Source organism: Alligator sinensis, unplaced genomic scaffold (genome assembly GCF_000455745.1).
Source record: "Alligator sinensis unplaced genomic scaffold, ASM45574v1 scaffold651_1, whole genome shotgun sequence".
Taxonomy (NCBI): domain Eukaryota; kingdom Metazoa; phylum Chordata; order Crocodylia; family Alligatoridae; genus Alligator; species Alligator sinensis.
In genome coordinates, this window is record NW_005842014.1 from 1,356,365 (window position 1) to 1,369,803 (window position 13,439).

Consider the following 13,439-nt stretch of genomic DNA (forward strand, 5'->3'; position numbering starts at 1 on the left):
GTAGCTTACACAAAGTAGAGCAGCTCTCACAGGAGATGTGGAGAGCACATGCACCAGAAGACCCCACCAAATTGGCATTAGGACAGCCCCCAAGAGGTGGGGGCACCTCAGGTCTGATCCCTCCTCTGAACCAGGCGAAGAGAAGATTTTCCATTCCAGCCCCGCTCTACCCTCCCGAGCTGCCTGTAGAGAGAGCCTGGGTAACCAGGCAAGCCGATTAGCTGCAGGGCTCTCATTATGGAGTCAGGGGTTAATTACTGATATCTGCATGCAATCCCTTCTCATGGGGGGGGGCGGGTTCTGCGTCACACCCCCATTTACTGTCCTATTACCTAGATGTTCAGACTACAGGGATGCTCAGCTGTGGTTATCTGCTAGGACACTGCACACAGCCCCTGGTCATCCTGAATCTGCCTTAAAATCTGCTGTGATTTCTTCTCTAAGACCATCTCTGTTTGCCCTTTCGTGGATGGGGTGACTATGGGAGGTGAAGCTGAAAACAGCTGAAAATGTGTCACTTCCTTCCTGACTTCCTCAGCATGGTTTTGGGGCAGGGAACTCTGAACAGGACTGTTAGGGTTAGCCATTAGAGAACTTGGTACATCAATTTTATGTACCTGGGAATGGCTTGTACTTTTTCATCCATTTGTTTGTGTCCTATAATGATGATGCTTTAACATAGGGATGTCAAACTCATCTGGTGCCAGAGGCCAGTCCATAGGCTGGATCAGGCCCATGGACCCCCATGCATGCCAGATCTAGCACACATGTTGCTTTTTCTGGCCAGTCCAGGATTACACCACATGTAGCACCTGCGTGGGCCAGTCCAGGACATGTGCTGAACATGGCACCTACCCTGGACTGGCTGGGGTGGGCACCTCATGCAGCACGGGTCCTGGACTGGCCAGAGTGGGGTACTGCATGTGTGCAGTGCGAGGCCTGGGCCAGCTGGAGTGAGTGCCGTGTGGGGTGCGCACCCTGTTCCCAACAGGCAGGGCTTAACTCTTCCATTATTCCTCTACTCATAGATGGAGAACCAAGGCACGGGGAGATACGGTGATCCACTCAAGGTCATGCTTGCAGTCTGTGGTAGACTCCAAGTCCCCTGACAGAAACATGCTTGAACCACCACCTGCTGCTTTCACGCATGTTTCTACAGGAGTGCTCTACAGCAGTGAAAGCGCCGTGCCTTATGTGCAGCATGAAAACCGATTCATGGTCTATGCTTTAATGCAAGGTATCCTAATGTATGCTCTAATGCAAAGTATCATCATGTATGCACCATCAATTTCTAATTTATTTTCTATGTGCAAAAAATTAGATACTGGGTTCAGGTTCAGGAGCCTTTAACCTTTTTCCTGTATTGGAGAACAGGGCACAATGCATAGTAATGGCATATTAACACTTGACTTACTCTGCAAGAAAAGGAGTATCTGTAAATCCACTGTCCATTCCTGAAGGGCACCTGGAATGCTATGGCTCTGGACTCTTGTTAGTAGTTTTGGGGAGAGATTTTCAAAAGTGCCTTGCCTAAGGGGTTTAGGAGCACAAGCTCCATTGAATGTTGATAAAAGAGAGGGGAAGAAGGACACCCTTATTTCCTTAAGAGCTATTACAACAGGCAGCCCGTACACTCCTTTAGGCAGGAGACAATTTTGAATCTCAGATGATTTTGAGTCTCCTGCTTAAAGGAACCTGTGTTTGAAGGGCAACCTACTGAAACGACTACATTAAAATACAAGTTGCATTGCCCCCCTCCCCTGTATCAGTACCCACATTTATTGCTCACAAATCAAGCTTTGTCACAATGGATTGGGAACACAAAAGACCAGACCAGGTGTATGCTATGCCTGGTCTGAATCTTGCCTCCAGAAACAGTCTGGGGTCTGATCATTCGAAGTAGGCTAGATGAACCATAGCGTAATTGTTCAGTAACACATGGGAGTAGGGATTGCTTCCTGACCACTGTGGTGTTCAGTCTCCTGAAGCAGAAGATATGACCACCTTTGAGCTTCTCATGGTCACGAATTCCCCAGACTGGATATGTGCTCTGCTCCAAGGGCCGTGGAAATCAATAGGAGCTTGCAGGTTTTGGATTAGATCTGGTATGAGCGGCACTTCTTTATTTAACTGTCTTCTTATTGTGAGCAACAGAAGAGTTTTTGAAAACAAGCATACCAGTGTCTGGGGCTGACCCTTAACATCAGAAAAATAAAGTGCTTCACCAGCTTGCTCTGGGCCAATTAACTCCGCCAGCAAAGATCTTCACTGACGAGAGGTGCTGGAGAGTGACCTCAGCAGCAGCGTTCCCTCTAGGCTGTGTGGTGTGCACAGCTGTGCAGGCACGCTCATGCCGCACTGCCAGGTGCGGCTGCGCGGCCACACATGCCACACAGCTTAGAGGGAACGCTGCTCAGCAGTAGAGGTGCACCGATGCTGGTCCATATCAGATCAGCACCAGTAAAAGGAAAATTGACATTATCGGGCATCGGCTTTTTTTGGCCGGCATAGCCAATAATGTCACTGATAAATGCCGTGTGCACAGCCGCAGCATGCACGTGGCCAGGAGTGCAGCCCTGCAGCTTGGAGAGCAGCATCCGCCCAGCGAGTTAGGGGAGTGTAGGGGAGGGAAGGGCCGTGGGGAGGGGGGCAGATCAAGGGCCCCACAGTGGGGGAGGGGCAGCGGCAGGCACTGCCCAGCCGGGGCATGGCACAGGACGGAGCTGTTGGTGGCTTGTCCAGGGGACACAGGCAAGGGGGTGAGCTCCCTGCTGCTGCGCACACCCCCGGAGAAGGCATGGGGACATGTGCCCCCCACATTTGTGTGCGGGCTGAGGGCAGGCTGTCCTCTGCAGGCTTGGGGCCAGGAGCTGCGCCAACTTCTTCCTGGCAGTGGGGGGGGGGCCTGGGCCAGAGCTGCATTCAGGGTGGGCAGGGGCAGGGCAGGCAGCGGCGGTGCTGGGAGGGGGCTATGGGGGGGGCTACAGCCACCCCAAAATTTGCTGTTGGCCCCCTGCCAGTACCCCACTGCTGCCCACCCATGCTTGCCCTGAGCGCAGCCCTCCCCCCCACACTGAGAAGAGGCCAGCGCAGCCCCTGGCCTTGAGCCTGCAGTGGGCATCCCACCCTCGCCCCATGCACAAATCCATGGGACACATGCCCCTCACATCTCCCCCAGGGGTGCAGGGTGGTGGGGCGCTACTGCCCCCCCGCTTCCTGCCCCCCAGACAAGCTGCCCGTGGCTCCACCCTGCCCTGCCCGGCTGGGCAGCGCCTGCCCCTGCCCCAGCCCCACTCTCTCCCTCACCATGGGGGCCTCGATCTGCCCCCCCACGCCCCGTCCTTCCCCTATGCCCCTTCCCCCCTGCAAACTTACCAGCTGGATGTTGGTCTGCCAGCCTCCGGGCTGCATATCAGATATTGGATTGGCATCGGCTGATATGGCTGGTTAATAATCGGCTGTCAGTGTCAGCCAAAAAAATCTTTAATCGGTGCACCCCTACTCAGCAGCCATCTCTCAAAAGGCCAGCATCGACAAGGAGATCTAGTATAGGATCTGATGTGCCAGCTCTGCCTTCAGAAGACTATCATCATGTGTTCAATGAACACGACATCAGGACGTGAACCAAGTTCCTGTTACAGAAGGCTGTGGTAATCCCAACCCTACAGCTGCGAAGCATGGGTGACTGGAAGCCTGGAACGGCTTCGCCAACCAGCGCGACCTCCAGAAGATCCTGACTAATGCGAGCACCACCAGCATCGAAGCACTGGTTATTCAACACCAGTTGCGATGGACAGGGCATGGTGTGCCATGTCCGACGTACGTTTACCAGCACAACTGCTATAGTGCCAACTCAGCCAAGGACAAAGGACAAGGGGGGGGGGCAGAGAAAATGCTTCTAGGACAACCTCACGGTGAACATTAAAAAGTGTGGCATTGACAGCACAAATTGGGAAAAACTAGCCTGGGACATGGCTACATGAGAGAAAGTACATATTACTCTGAGAAAAGCCATCTTGCCCTGGAGGCAGAAAAACAATAGAAATGGAAGAAAAGGAAACAAGATCGATAAATCTGCAGTTCCACCTTCTCTTTAACCACCACTGGTGGCGTCTGCGGCTCTAGGATCCGCCGTCTTAGCCATCAACAAACTTATCTACAACTCTTTACTTGACTCGTGGGAGCGATCATCCTTGACCGTGAGGGATCCCCAGTGAGGATACTTGTGAGCAAAGGCAGAGTACTTGAAAAAAAGGTAATCGGCCTTTGAGTTCAAGCAGCTGGATTAATAAAAGCCAGGGATAATTGCTAATGGGACACTAAACCCTGTTCAATGCTTAAAGCATTGCAGTTCTAAGATCTGCTAGTTTACGTTAAGAAGAAATCTAGACACTGTTGCTTGGGGTCAGACTAATGAGCCAGCTAATCTCATCTTCTGTCTTTGATCGGTATCAGAGGAAGCCACTAAATCCTCATAATGGGCAATAATGTAATGACTTGGTCATGCGAGAACTACCTCAGTTAGTTATTGGCAAGATTATCCCCCAAACATGAGGCCATATAGTCTTAGCCTTGCTAATGTTGTTGCTGTGGGTATCTGTATCACTTGCGTTATTCATTATTAATATCTAATCATTCTTTGCATCCTATCAATCTTTTAGGCCTAAGAGTATTTTACGGCAGTGAGTTCATTAATGAAGAGAATGAAAAACAAAACATAATTCACCTTTTCTTTCTTCACTTTGATTTTGCGAGGAACTGGAACATACGTGCTGTTAAAGAAGAGAATACCCGAATCAGTGAAAGTCAAATGGGATATACACTTTAAAGTGAGGAAAGCATATCATTAAAATCAATCAGCAAAGTCAATCACTGCAACCAGCACAAGACCAATACATGTATCATACCTGAGAACGATAAATGTAACAAACGCTGGAAATGTAGCGCCATTTCAGCATCTCATTCAATAATTAATAACTCAAATGAATTGCACGTTAATGGCTCAGGTTGCTTTCAGCCTTGTGCTTGGCAAAAATATATTTCACCACTAGGAGGAGACTCCTTCCCTCTTAACAGCCCTGGGTGAGGATTCACTGCTTTCAAAGTAAAGGCATTTTTCATGTATAATGGCATTTTCCTGCCTCCTTCCACCCACATGGGGGTGGAATATGGCCCGTCCGCCATCCCACCAGCATGTCACTCCTCTCTTCTTAAACAAATGGGGCAGGCGCAGAAAGTTGCCGGGGGCTTGTAATGTAAAACTGCAGCTCACGCTCGTGATGCTGTCAAGCTCAGAGCCCCGTCTTGGAAAAGAAAAGCCTGTTCCCCTCCACATCACATGCATGGTCCCGTCTGGCAGGATGCAGCTGTGCCAGGTCACGTGTGTGCTGGGTTGTAGATACAAACACACAGAAAAAAAGTCTGGGGGGGCGGGGGTTTCCTGAAGTCAGAGAGTCCTGCAGCGCTCAGTTTGTGGCTGTTCAGAGCACACCTATGGGTACAGGCTGGAGCTTTTACTTACACAGAAGACGGGTCCTTGCTCTGAAGTGAAAAGCGCCATGGGAATCTTTTCTTCCTATATGTACTTTAACTTTTCCAAGTTTTTACTCTTGCCTACCTCCATCTCTTTATTCAGCCCCTGCCCATTAGCATTTGTGTTTAAGTCTTTCCTACATACCGGGTGTTTTCCAACATCTGCTGCTTCCCAGTCATTTCCTTGGACTGCAATTCCTTCCCAACCCTCTTGTCTGCTCTTTGAACCCTTCCCCACTGCAACCAGAATTTCCACCTCTCTGTGTAGCAGTGTCTGTTACCCAGGCCACAGAGGGCCAGATTTTCAGAAGAGCCCAGTTCCCAAAATGCCTCTTAGCTTAATTCATCCTGGAGTTGTGGGAGAATTCAGCATTTCCAAATATCCGTCTAACCCCCTTGAGACTGTGGCAGCGTGGCATGTCGTGTTGCCTTTGGTATCCTGAATCCTCCAAAAATCTTGTACTCCTCCTCATATCCCCTGCCCCTCATCCTTCTGGTACCACTTTTGGTAGCTAGCCTCAGTCCCACTGGCCATATAGGCTCAGCTAACCTCAGTCCCACTGACCTTGTTGGCAACTCTATGGTCTTTTTAAAGAGATGAAGGCAGGGGGCTGGACTTGATGATCTGTTTAGGTCCCTTCCAACCCGAGCTACTATGATACTATGAAAGAACAAGCCAATAGCCATGTTTTGTGGGTAACCAGCCAGGTATCAATCGAGCCCAAAGCCAACCCTATGCTATAGTCTAACCATCTCATCATTTATCACATATCCATCTTTTTGCACCACCTAAGTGGTGATGAGACCTATGGATCTGCTCAATCTATTGTTAAAGAGAAACATAAGCAGGGACTGAAGGAAAAAGCGTTCACATTGGAGAGGGATTTTTCCAACCAGTGTGACCAGCCTGCAGTCCTCAGGCTGAAATCCCATAAGATGATGTAAAGGAGAAGGGATTATCTGTTTGGAGAAGCAGCCAGGCTTTAGTTATGGCTTTTGAGGTGCAGCCAGAGCCACTCTGTGCTACAGGAGGACAATAAAAGCAATCCAATGATGGGGGCTGAGACGTCCAAAGGCACATGTGTCCAAAATGCATTCTCTTAGCTGTGTTTTCAGAGCACGACACAGTGGGTACCCAAGGGACTCCTACCCTTGCAGCCTCCTCTATTTATCCGTGGAGTTCAGGGAGGTACCTGCAAGCAAAAGCCCTGGTCTTATGGCCACCAGGTGCTGCCTGGCAGATGTGCGCCTTGCAAGCTCTTTGAAAACTGGGGCAATGGCTGCTTTGAAATATAACGGAGGCACCTCCAGCGGCTGCTTCTGTGAGGTTTATTGTTATGCAAATATTGGTTAGCTGATGGTGTTTTTCAAAGCACCGTAATACAAGGAAACAGCACTCTATGAATTAATAAACAACAACAACAACTAATTTACTCCTCACTCAAAGCCTATTGTTCAACGAGGCAGATTAAAGGATTGCACGATGTTTTGTAATAATCCGCACAAAGCTGCAGGCGGAGGGCCCAGCTGCCTTCAGGCACAAGACTCGAGTAACCCTAGGCACTGCACTCGCGGGGCATAACTAAGGGCCCGATCCAAAGCCCACATCAATCAGCTGGAAGCTTCCCATTGGTGTCAGCAGGTTTAGTTAAATAGCATAATTATCATCAAGAGAACTTGCTCAAAATCTCATAAAAATGACAGAGGCTTTGTTTTGCTCCTTTTCAAAATGGACTGGGTTTTTTTTTTTCCTCTCCCTTCCATATTTTCTGCTTTTTAACTGAAGCTTTTGTTTAAAAAACAACAACTGGTATTTTCCCTGAACTTGGAAAGGGAATTTTCACTCTTAAAAATCCCCAAGCACGTGACTGCATTTACAGAGAAAAAGTGACATGAGCAAAAGCAACCATATAATTAGGAGGAAAAAAAAAATACAGGACGTTTTGAGAAAATGTAAACTAATCTGCAAAAAAGTTTTCATTTTTGGAAAAAAGACCATAATTTGCCAAATCGCACCTCTCCTCCCCATCTTTTCCTCAGAAAAAAGCCAAGCAGCTCTGATCACTGGTGGGTGGAAGCATTTGTTTGCACATTTTAAGTCTTTCCTAGTTTTCTGTGACTCAGGCAGCGACCTTAGGGAAAACGCTGAAACATTTCACAATTCCTCTTAACAAGAAACTGCTTGACAGAGGCTTTGCCCTCTGTGTAGAGCAGGGAAAGAGGAGGTCGCCGTTGCTGGGTATTCCTGAATGACCCCATGGGGTCGTGACTTATAACCTGCCGTCCTCGGTTGCCCAGAACCGTGACAGCCCAGCATAAGGGAGGGGATGTGGACCGCTAATGGATGGGTGGAAGTGAATGAGGTCAGTTCCCATTCCTAGTCCCACTATCAGCATAATTAGTCACTGGGACAGATGTCCATTAAGCTCTACTATCAGGAAGAAAATCTAGGGGACTGAGACTATAGGAATGTGATCCTGATAGCAAATAAAAATATAATGAATCATATAACTCAGCTATGAAAAAGGCACTGGAAGCAAAGACATGTCCTGTATACAAGATAACAACTAGCTGTTATTGGGTCCATTTTCAACAAAGTAATTAGTTTCAGCCGGCCCCCGAATCCTGAGGAAATGCAACAGGGATCAGGGAGCAGCAATTTCCCCCTCACCAGGGGTATCTGAGACACAAGGGGAGGGAGAGCAAGAGACTCAGGGCGTGTGGGGGACACGGTGTTATTGTCCATTTGTTCCCTGCCTGCCCTGCTCTTTCGTCCTTACTTCTGAGTAATGAAGAAAAACAGAGATCTGCCAGAGGCCTCATGCCTCAGCAGAGATGATGCAGAGCTACTTGCTCTGAGCTAGAGACCCCATTTGCAGGTCCTAGGTCCAAGCATTTATAATCCTCGAACACAAATCTTGGCTCTCTTCCCATTCCTTAGTGATGTCCATCAAGCCTGACCGACACAAGCCTTTCTCAATTGCCCCGATACCCCTTTCATTTCATCATTTGCCTCTGCACGGCTTGTGGGGAGAACCATCCGTCTCCCCACTCTGTGTGCTCTTTCTGAAGGTAGGGATGAAGCGGTGCCCGAGGCTCTGCTTGTGGCCTCGGTCCAGCAGACTGGCTGTGGTGGGAGTCCATGGGCCTGCTCTCTAGGACCTTCTCGCATGAACTTGACCGGTCCCCTGCTCCGGTGGGTCTCCCACGGCAGCTCACATCCTGCTCAGCATAAGCTCAGAAAGGGGCTCTTCAATAGCCGAGTCCCTCCTTGCACCCTCAGGTGATGTTGCAATGATCTTTGTGTGTTTGTGCGAGACAGCGATAGGCTGCTTTTGCCTGCCCACACACAGCCCCCAGGATCCCTGGGCACTAGGGCTCCCTGGGGCTCAAAACTGGCTTTCAACAAGCAGCACATCCCCAGCAAGCTCTGTTTTCACCAGGAAGGAGGTAAACAGGGCAGCTTTGAACCCATCCCCTGTGCTCTCTGTCTCCAGACTCTGGAGCCTTCCTGAGCCACGTGGGACAGTGGAAACACACGTAAAATCAGATCTTCTCCTTGCACCTCTCCTCTTTGCTGCGACAGCCCCCGTCTCCTCCCCATTTCGTGGACCTGCAATTAGCCGCAGCTCTAATCTAGTCCTGTCCTGAATGAACTGTCTGCCTGGATATTCAGGTTCTGATATGGGATCTCGCCAGGCTATTTGAATGGGAAACAATTTCCCACCAGGAAATTAAAAATGCACAAGAAAGATGTCCCAAACACTGAGTTTGCTGAGGGAGGCAGGAAGGAGGGAAGGGAGGAGAGGACAGAATTGACAGGGAACAGGAGATGAATGGAGGGGAGACTGAGTCCAAAGAAACTCTCCAGTTAGATTAACCCATCAGCAGGACATCCCCTCCTTGTACTGCAGCTGAGCTTTTCAAGCTAGAACAGGGGCGGGCAATTATTTCAGGCAGAGGGCCGCTTACTGACTTTTGGCAAGCCATCGAGGACTGCATGACAGGCAGCTAAGGGCAGATAAATATTATTATAAATTTTTTAGGGGCCCTGCAGGCCAGATAGAATGGCTTGGCAGGCCGCATCCGGCCCGCGGGCTGCATTTTGCCCACCCCTGAGCTAGCATGATACTGTGGGGCAGAGCCTGCTGCAATACCCACATGTGGCTCCATGCAGGGAAACCCTCCAAATGTTAAACCACTTCACTCTCTCAACACCCCAGGGGTGCAGGCTAATAAGGGAATTTTGTCCTTTCTTTTCAGAAGTCAAAACAGATGTTAGGCAGCATGTGGCCCTGGCCTAATGAGCTGAATCAAATGGTTTGGGGTCTCCACATGCCTCTGCTGTAGATACGCTCCTTCCTTCATGCCACATCCATCATACCAACCCAATAACGGTGTTGACGGAGTTGTCGATTTTAAGTATTTTGATGCGAGACACAACGGGCACATTTCCCCTGTGGGTCCACAGCAAGAGACTTAAATGACCTGCTGAAAGTCAATGGCAGGGCACGAGGCAGGGGAAAGATCAGTGGCAGGATGCCACTTGAAGAGCAAGGCACTGAACCTAGGTGTAGGCTAGCACCTTGGCCACTGGGCCATCCTCCTTGTCTGGTCAGGTGCTGTATGACCTTCAGTAAGTTCCCATACCTCGGTGTGGCTCAGTTCCCTCATCTTAAAATAGGAATGATAATGTTGAGAAGTGTGTGATGTGGCCAATAAGCCTTGTCAGGCAGCAGCAAAGTATTAAGCGGGCAGCCAGCTGCTGCCCAGTTGGTACATAAACCCATGATGGCCGCAGAGAGGCAGGGAGATGCTCAGGCTGAAAGCCAGCCAGACAGAGGCCCAGCTGGCTCGACCGCCGACTGACTTGGAACAGGCCAGCTAAAGGCAGTCAGGATGAAGAATGGACAGTCTGATGACAGGCAGGGGCCTGGAGGGCTATACATCTGGAGGAACTTATGAGTTTGGATGATGTACAGCCCTAACCCAGGGAAACTTATTCAGATCTGGGGTAGAATTACTCTGGGAGAAATTAGGGATAAAGCTACACTGATATAAGTACACCAGTGTAGATGTCATCTGTCTGCAGCAGATCATGAGCTAGACTTTTTCTTGAGGCAAACTATAAGTTACCTGCTCCCCTGCTACCAAATGCTGAAGCACTGTAACAACAACGTGTTGTGTGCAACTACCTCTGGATAGCTGCAAGCCTGTCTCCTCTGCATCCCAAGTGTGATTTATATTGCTGTACGCAACTGCTACAAATTACGCTGGCGTTAATATGGCATCTCTCCAGGCCCTGAGAAGCTAATGGAAGCCAGTAGCTTCTCCCTCCTTTTGAACTAGATCAGAAGTGTCAAACTCATTTAGTAGCCCCGAGGCAGGATCCAGACTGTGCAGCTCCTCGCAGGCCAGATCTACATCCAGCTCCAGGGTCAGGGTGAGCTGGAAGGTGTCTCAGAGAGCCACAGGCCTTAATGCTGCTGTCACTTGTATCCCAGTCCTGCTAGGAACCCCACGGGCCAGATGACAGCTCCATCTGAAGACCAGATGTTTGATACCCCTGGACTGGACCGACGCTATGGACTTGAAACCGCTCTGGGGCCAAGGAGAAAGTGGTGGGGTGGAGGCAGGCTAGGAGGTGGCAAGCAATGTCACTGGTGGAATTAGACACTAGAAGTCTCCATTTCACCCATCGAGGCGGAGGATGTGTGACCTAGTGGTGTCTCCTCCAGCTGGTGGACTCCATGGGTAGACTTCTAGGCTTGAGGGTCTGAAGGAGAAAACAACACAGTTCCCACCTACTAAATGCTACCTGACAGGAGAGAGGTGTGGAGCAGCCACTATGAGTCACTCTGCCCAAAACAGCTCAGAAAGCCAGCAATTACAGCGGGAAGAGACAGGGACTAGTTATTTATAGTGGCAGCAAACATCCTCTTCCACTTCTCCACTTCTGCTGAGCCGGGGACAAAAGTGGGACTTGTTCTGAACTCCCACACCAACCTCCCCCCACAGTCAGGCTGCTATAAGCAAACAAATCTACGGCCAAACTTGAGGTCTGCAAAACTCCTGGTGGCTTTGCTGGGATCCACAGAGGCATAAACAGAGGGAATTTATCTCAGAGCGGTTTGGTCTGGTCTCTCTGGTGCAATCACACAAGGTGGTAGAGGGGCTCTCCCCGCTTTTTCAGTCTGAGCACCGCTGGCCTCACATTTACTCACTGGTTGATGGTGCCTGTGGTGAGAGCGCTGACAATCCAGCGCAGGTCCAGGGTCTTGAAGGGGATGACAATCATGCTGACATTTTCTGGCAGTTCTTTGAAGCTCTCGGGGTAAACGAAGTGATGGGTCGTTTTGCTCCCGACGTCCGATTCAAACCCAACGGTGGGAGCACGGTTCATCCTGCCACCCAAAAAGAAGAAGAGAGGGAAAAAACATCAGGAGGAGAATTGCATCTGTTGTTTCCCCGGGTGCTTGCTGGGGAGGAGGGGGGAGAAAAAGAGTCACTGGGCTCAAGTCTCATTTATGTGACATGCAGAATAAAGGGGCTTTAAAGTAGGTTTAATTAGCCAGAGGGGGTAATAAAGAGGCCATCACGTAAGCTGGAATTAGGCACTTGGTTGTTTTCTAATACACGGAAGAATGTGACTGTATATAAGGGGCTGTAATCTGAAGGCAAAATGTGCTCCACTTTCATGAAGTCACATGCAGCACTGGTGTGAAACGGTAAATCTGCCTATCTGATGAGCCCAAGCCATGCCAGAGTACCAAACGCTGGGCATTTCTGCTGTTCTTATTTGCTCTAGTGAGTGCCTTATTCTGCAAGGATTTCAATAGCGTGACTCACAAAGTAAGAGACCGCTATGTGGGAGGCAAAATTGTGCCCGTTGCTAATTAAGGTGAAAGGTCTGTCATTGCTACACACCCTGGCCTCAGTCACACTGACGTCACCAATGCACTAAGATCAAATACAGACTAACTAGATATCACCATGCTTTCAAGGAGATAAGCAGCACTACCATTTTACTGCTGAGAGAAAAGAGACACAAACCAATCGAGTGACTTGCCTGGATCCACACAGTGACCCGGCACCAGATCCCAGACTAAAACCCAGGTTCCTTGGCTCTCAGTCACATGCCCTAATCACTAAACAATGACATTAATCCATGAGCATTAGCAAAGTAAACCTCACACAGTATAAAACTCAGCTGGTTTCAGAGTGTGACAAATTGGAGCGGTCAATCTGGATTCAGTGAAGGGGTGGTTTGAACCTTGAGTGAACCTAGCTCCTTTACAACGGGGACTCCAAATATGGGGCTTTTTTTTTAAACTCTAAACACAGCCGGGCTCCCAAAACATCCCAAGGCTGTGCTTCTTATCTCAGGATGATTAACGTGTCTGGGCCACTGGTACATGTTAGTTTTGGCATGTTCACCTCCTGCCTAGTGGTAACACTAAAGGGCTGGGTCTTCACTGTGGCTGCCTATACATACAGTTCCCAGAGAGCTGCTCTAATTAAAACAGCTTGCCATCACATGTATTAAACCCCTGCGTGTTTCCAAGTGGCCATGGGATGCTTTACCTAAAGCTCATTCGACAAGGTTTAGGGGGTATGGGGGCTTAATACAAGTGATGGCGGGGCATTGAGGCGATGCTGGAACAATTTGAATCAGAACGTGAAGTGGACTCGATTAATCATGAATGATTATTATAACATGAATGAGCACGTCTATAGGCAGCCTGCCTGTGTTTTTACCTCTGGACGGCTGACGTGCTTTAGTCATCTAAAAACACAGCTTGTAGAGCATCGAAGACAGGCATGCCAGCTGCCACTGCTGAATTGAGCATGGCTCTACCTCTCAAGGCTGCACTCAGCACCCTTTGGTTTGTGTATGGCCCCTACTG

The 13,439-nt window shown here is 49.5% G+C and overlaps 1 protein-coding gene across 3 annotated transcripts in view; it reads right to left on the minus strand.

Moving 5' to 3' along the window:
- Nucleotides 1-13,439, minus strand: part of ST3GAL1 (ST3 beta-galactoside alpha-2,3-sialyltransferase 1) — a 121,247-nt gene that overhangs the window by 7,386 nt on the left and 100,422 nt on the right. For all 3 annotated transcript variants that reach the window (XM_025202080.1, XM_025202081.1, XM_025202082.1), the window contains 2 exons: nucleotides 11,757-11,936; nucleotides 4,727-4,772 (listed from right to left, as the gene is read on the minus strand). In XM_025202080.1, the coding sequence (XP_025057865.1) occupies nucleotides 4,727-4,772; nucleotides 11,757-11,936 (226 nt within the window). The remainder of the gene's footprint in view (nucleotides 1-4,726; nucleotides 4,773-11,756; nucleotides 11,937-13,439) is intronic.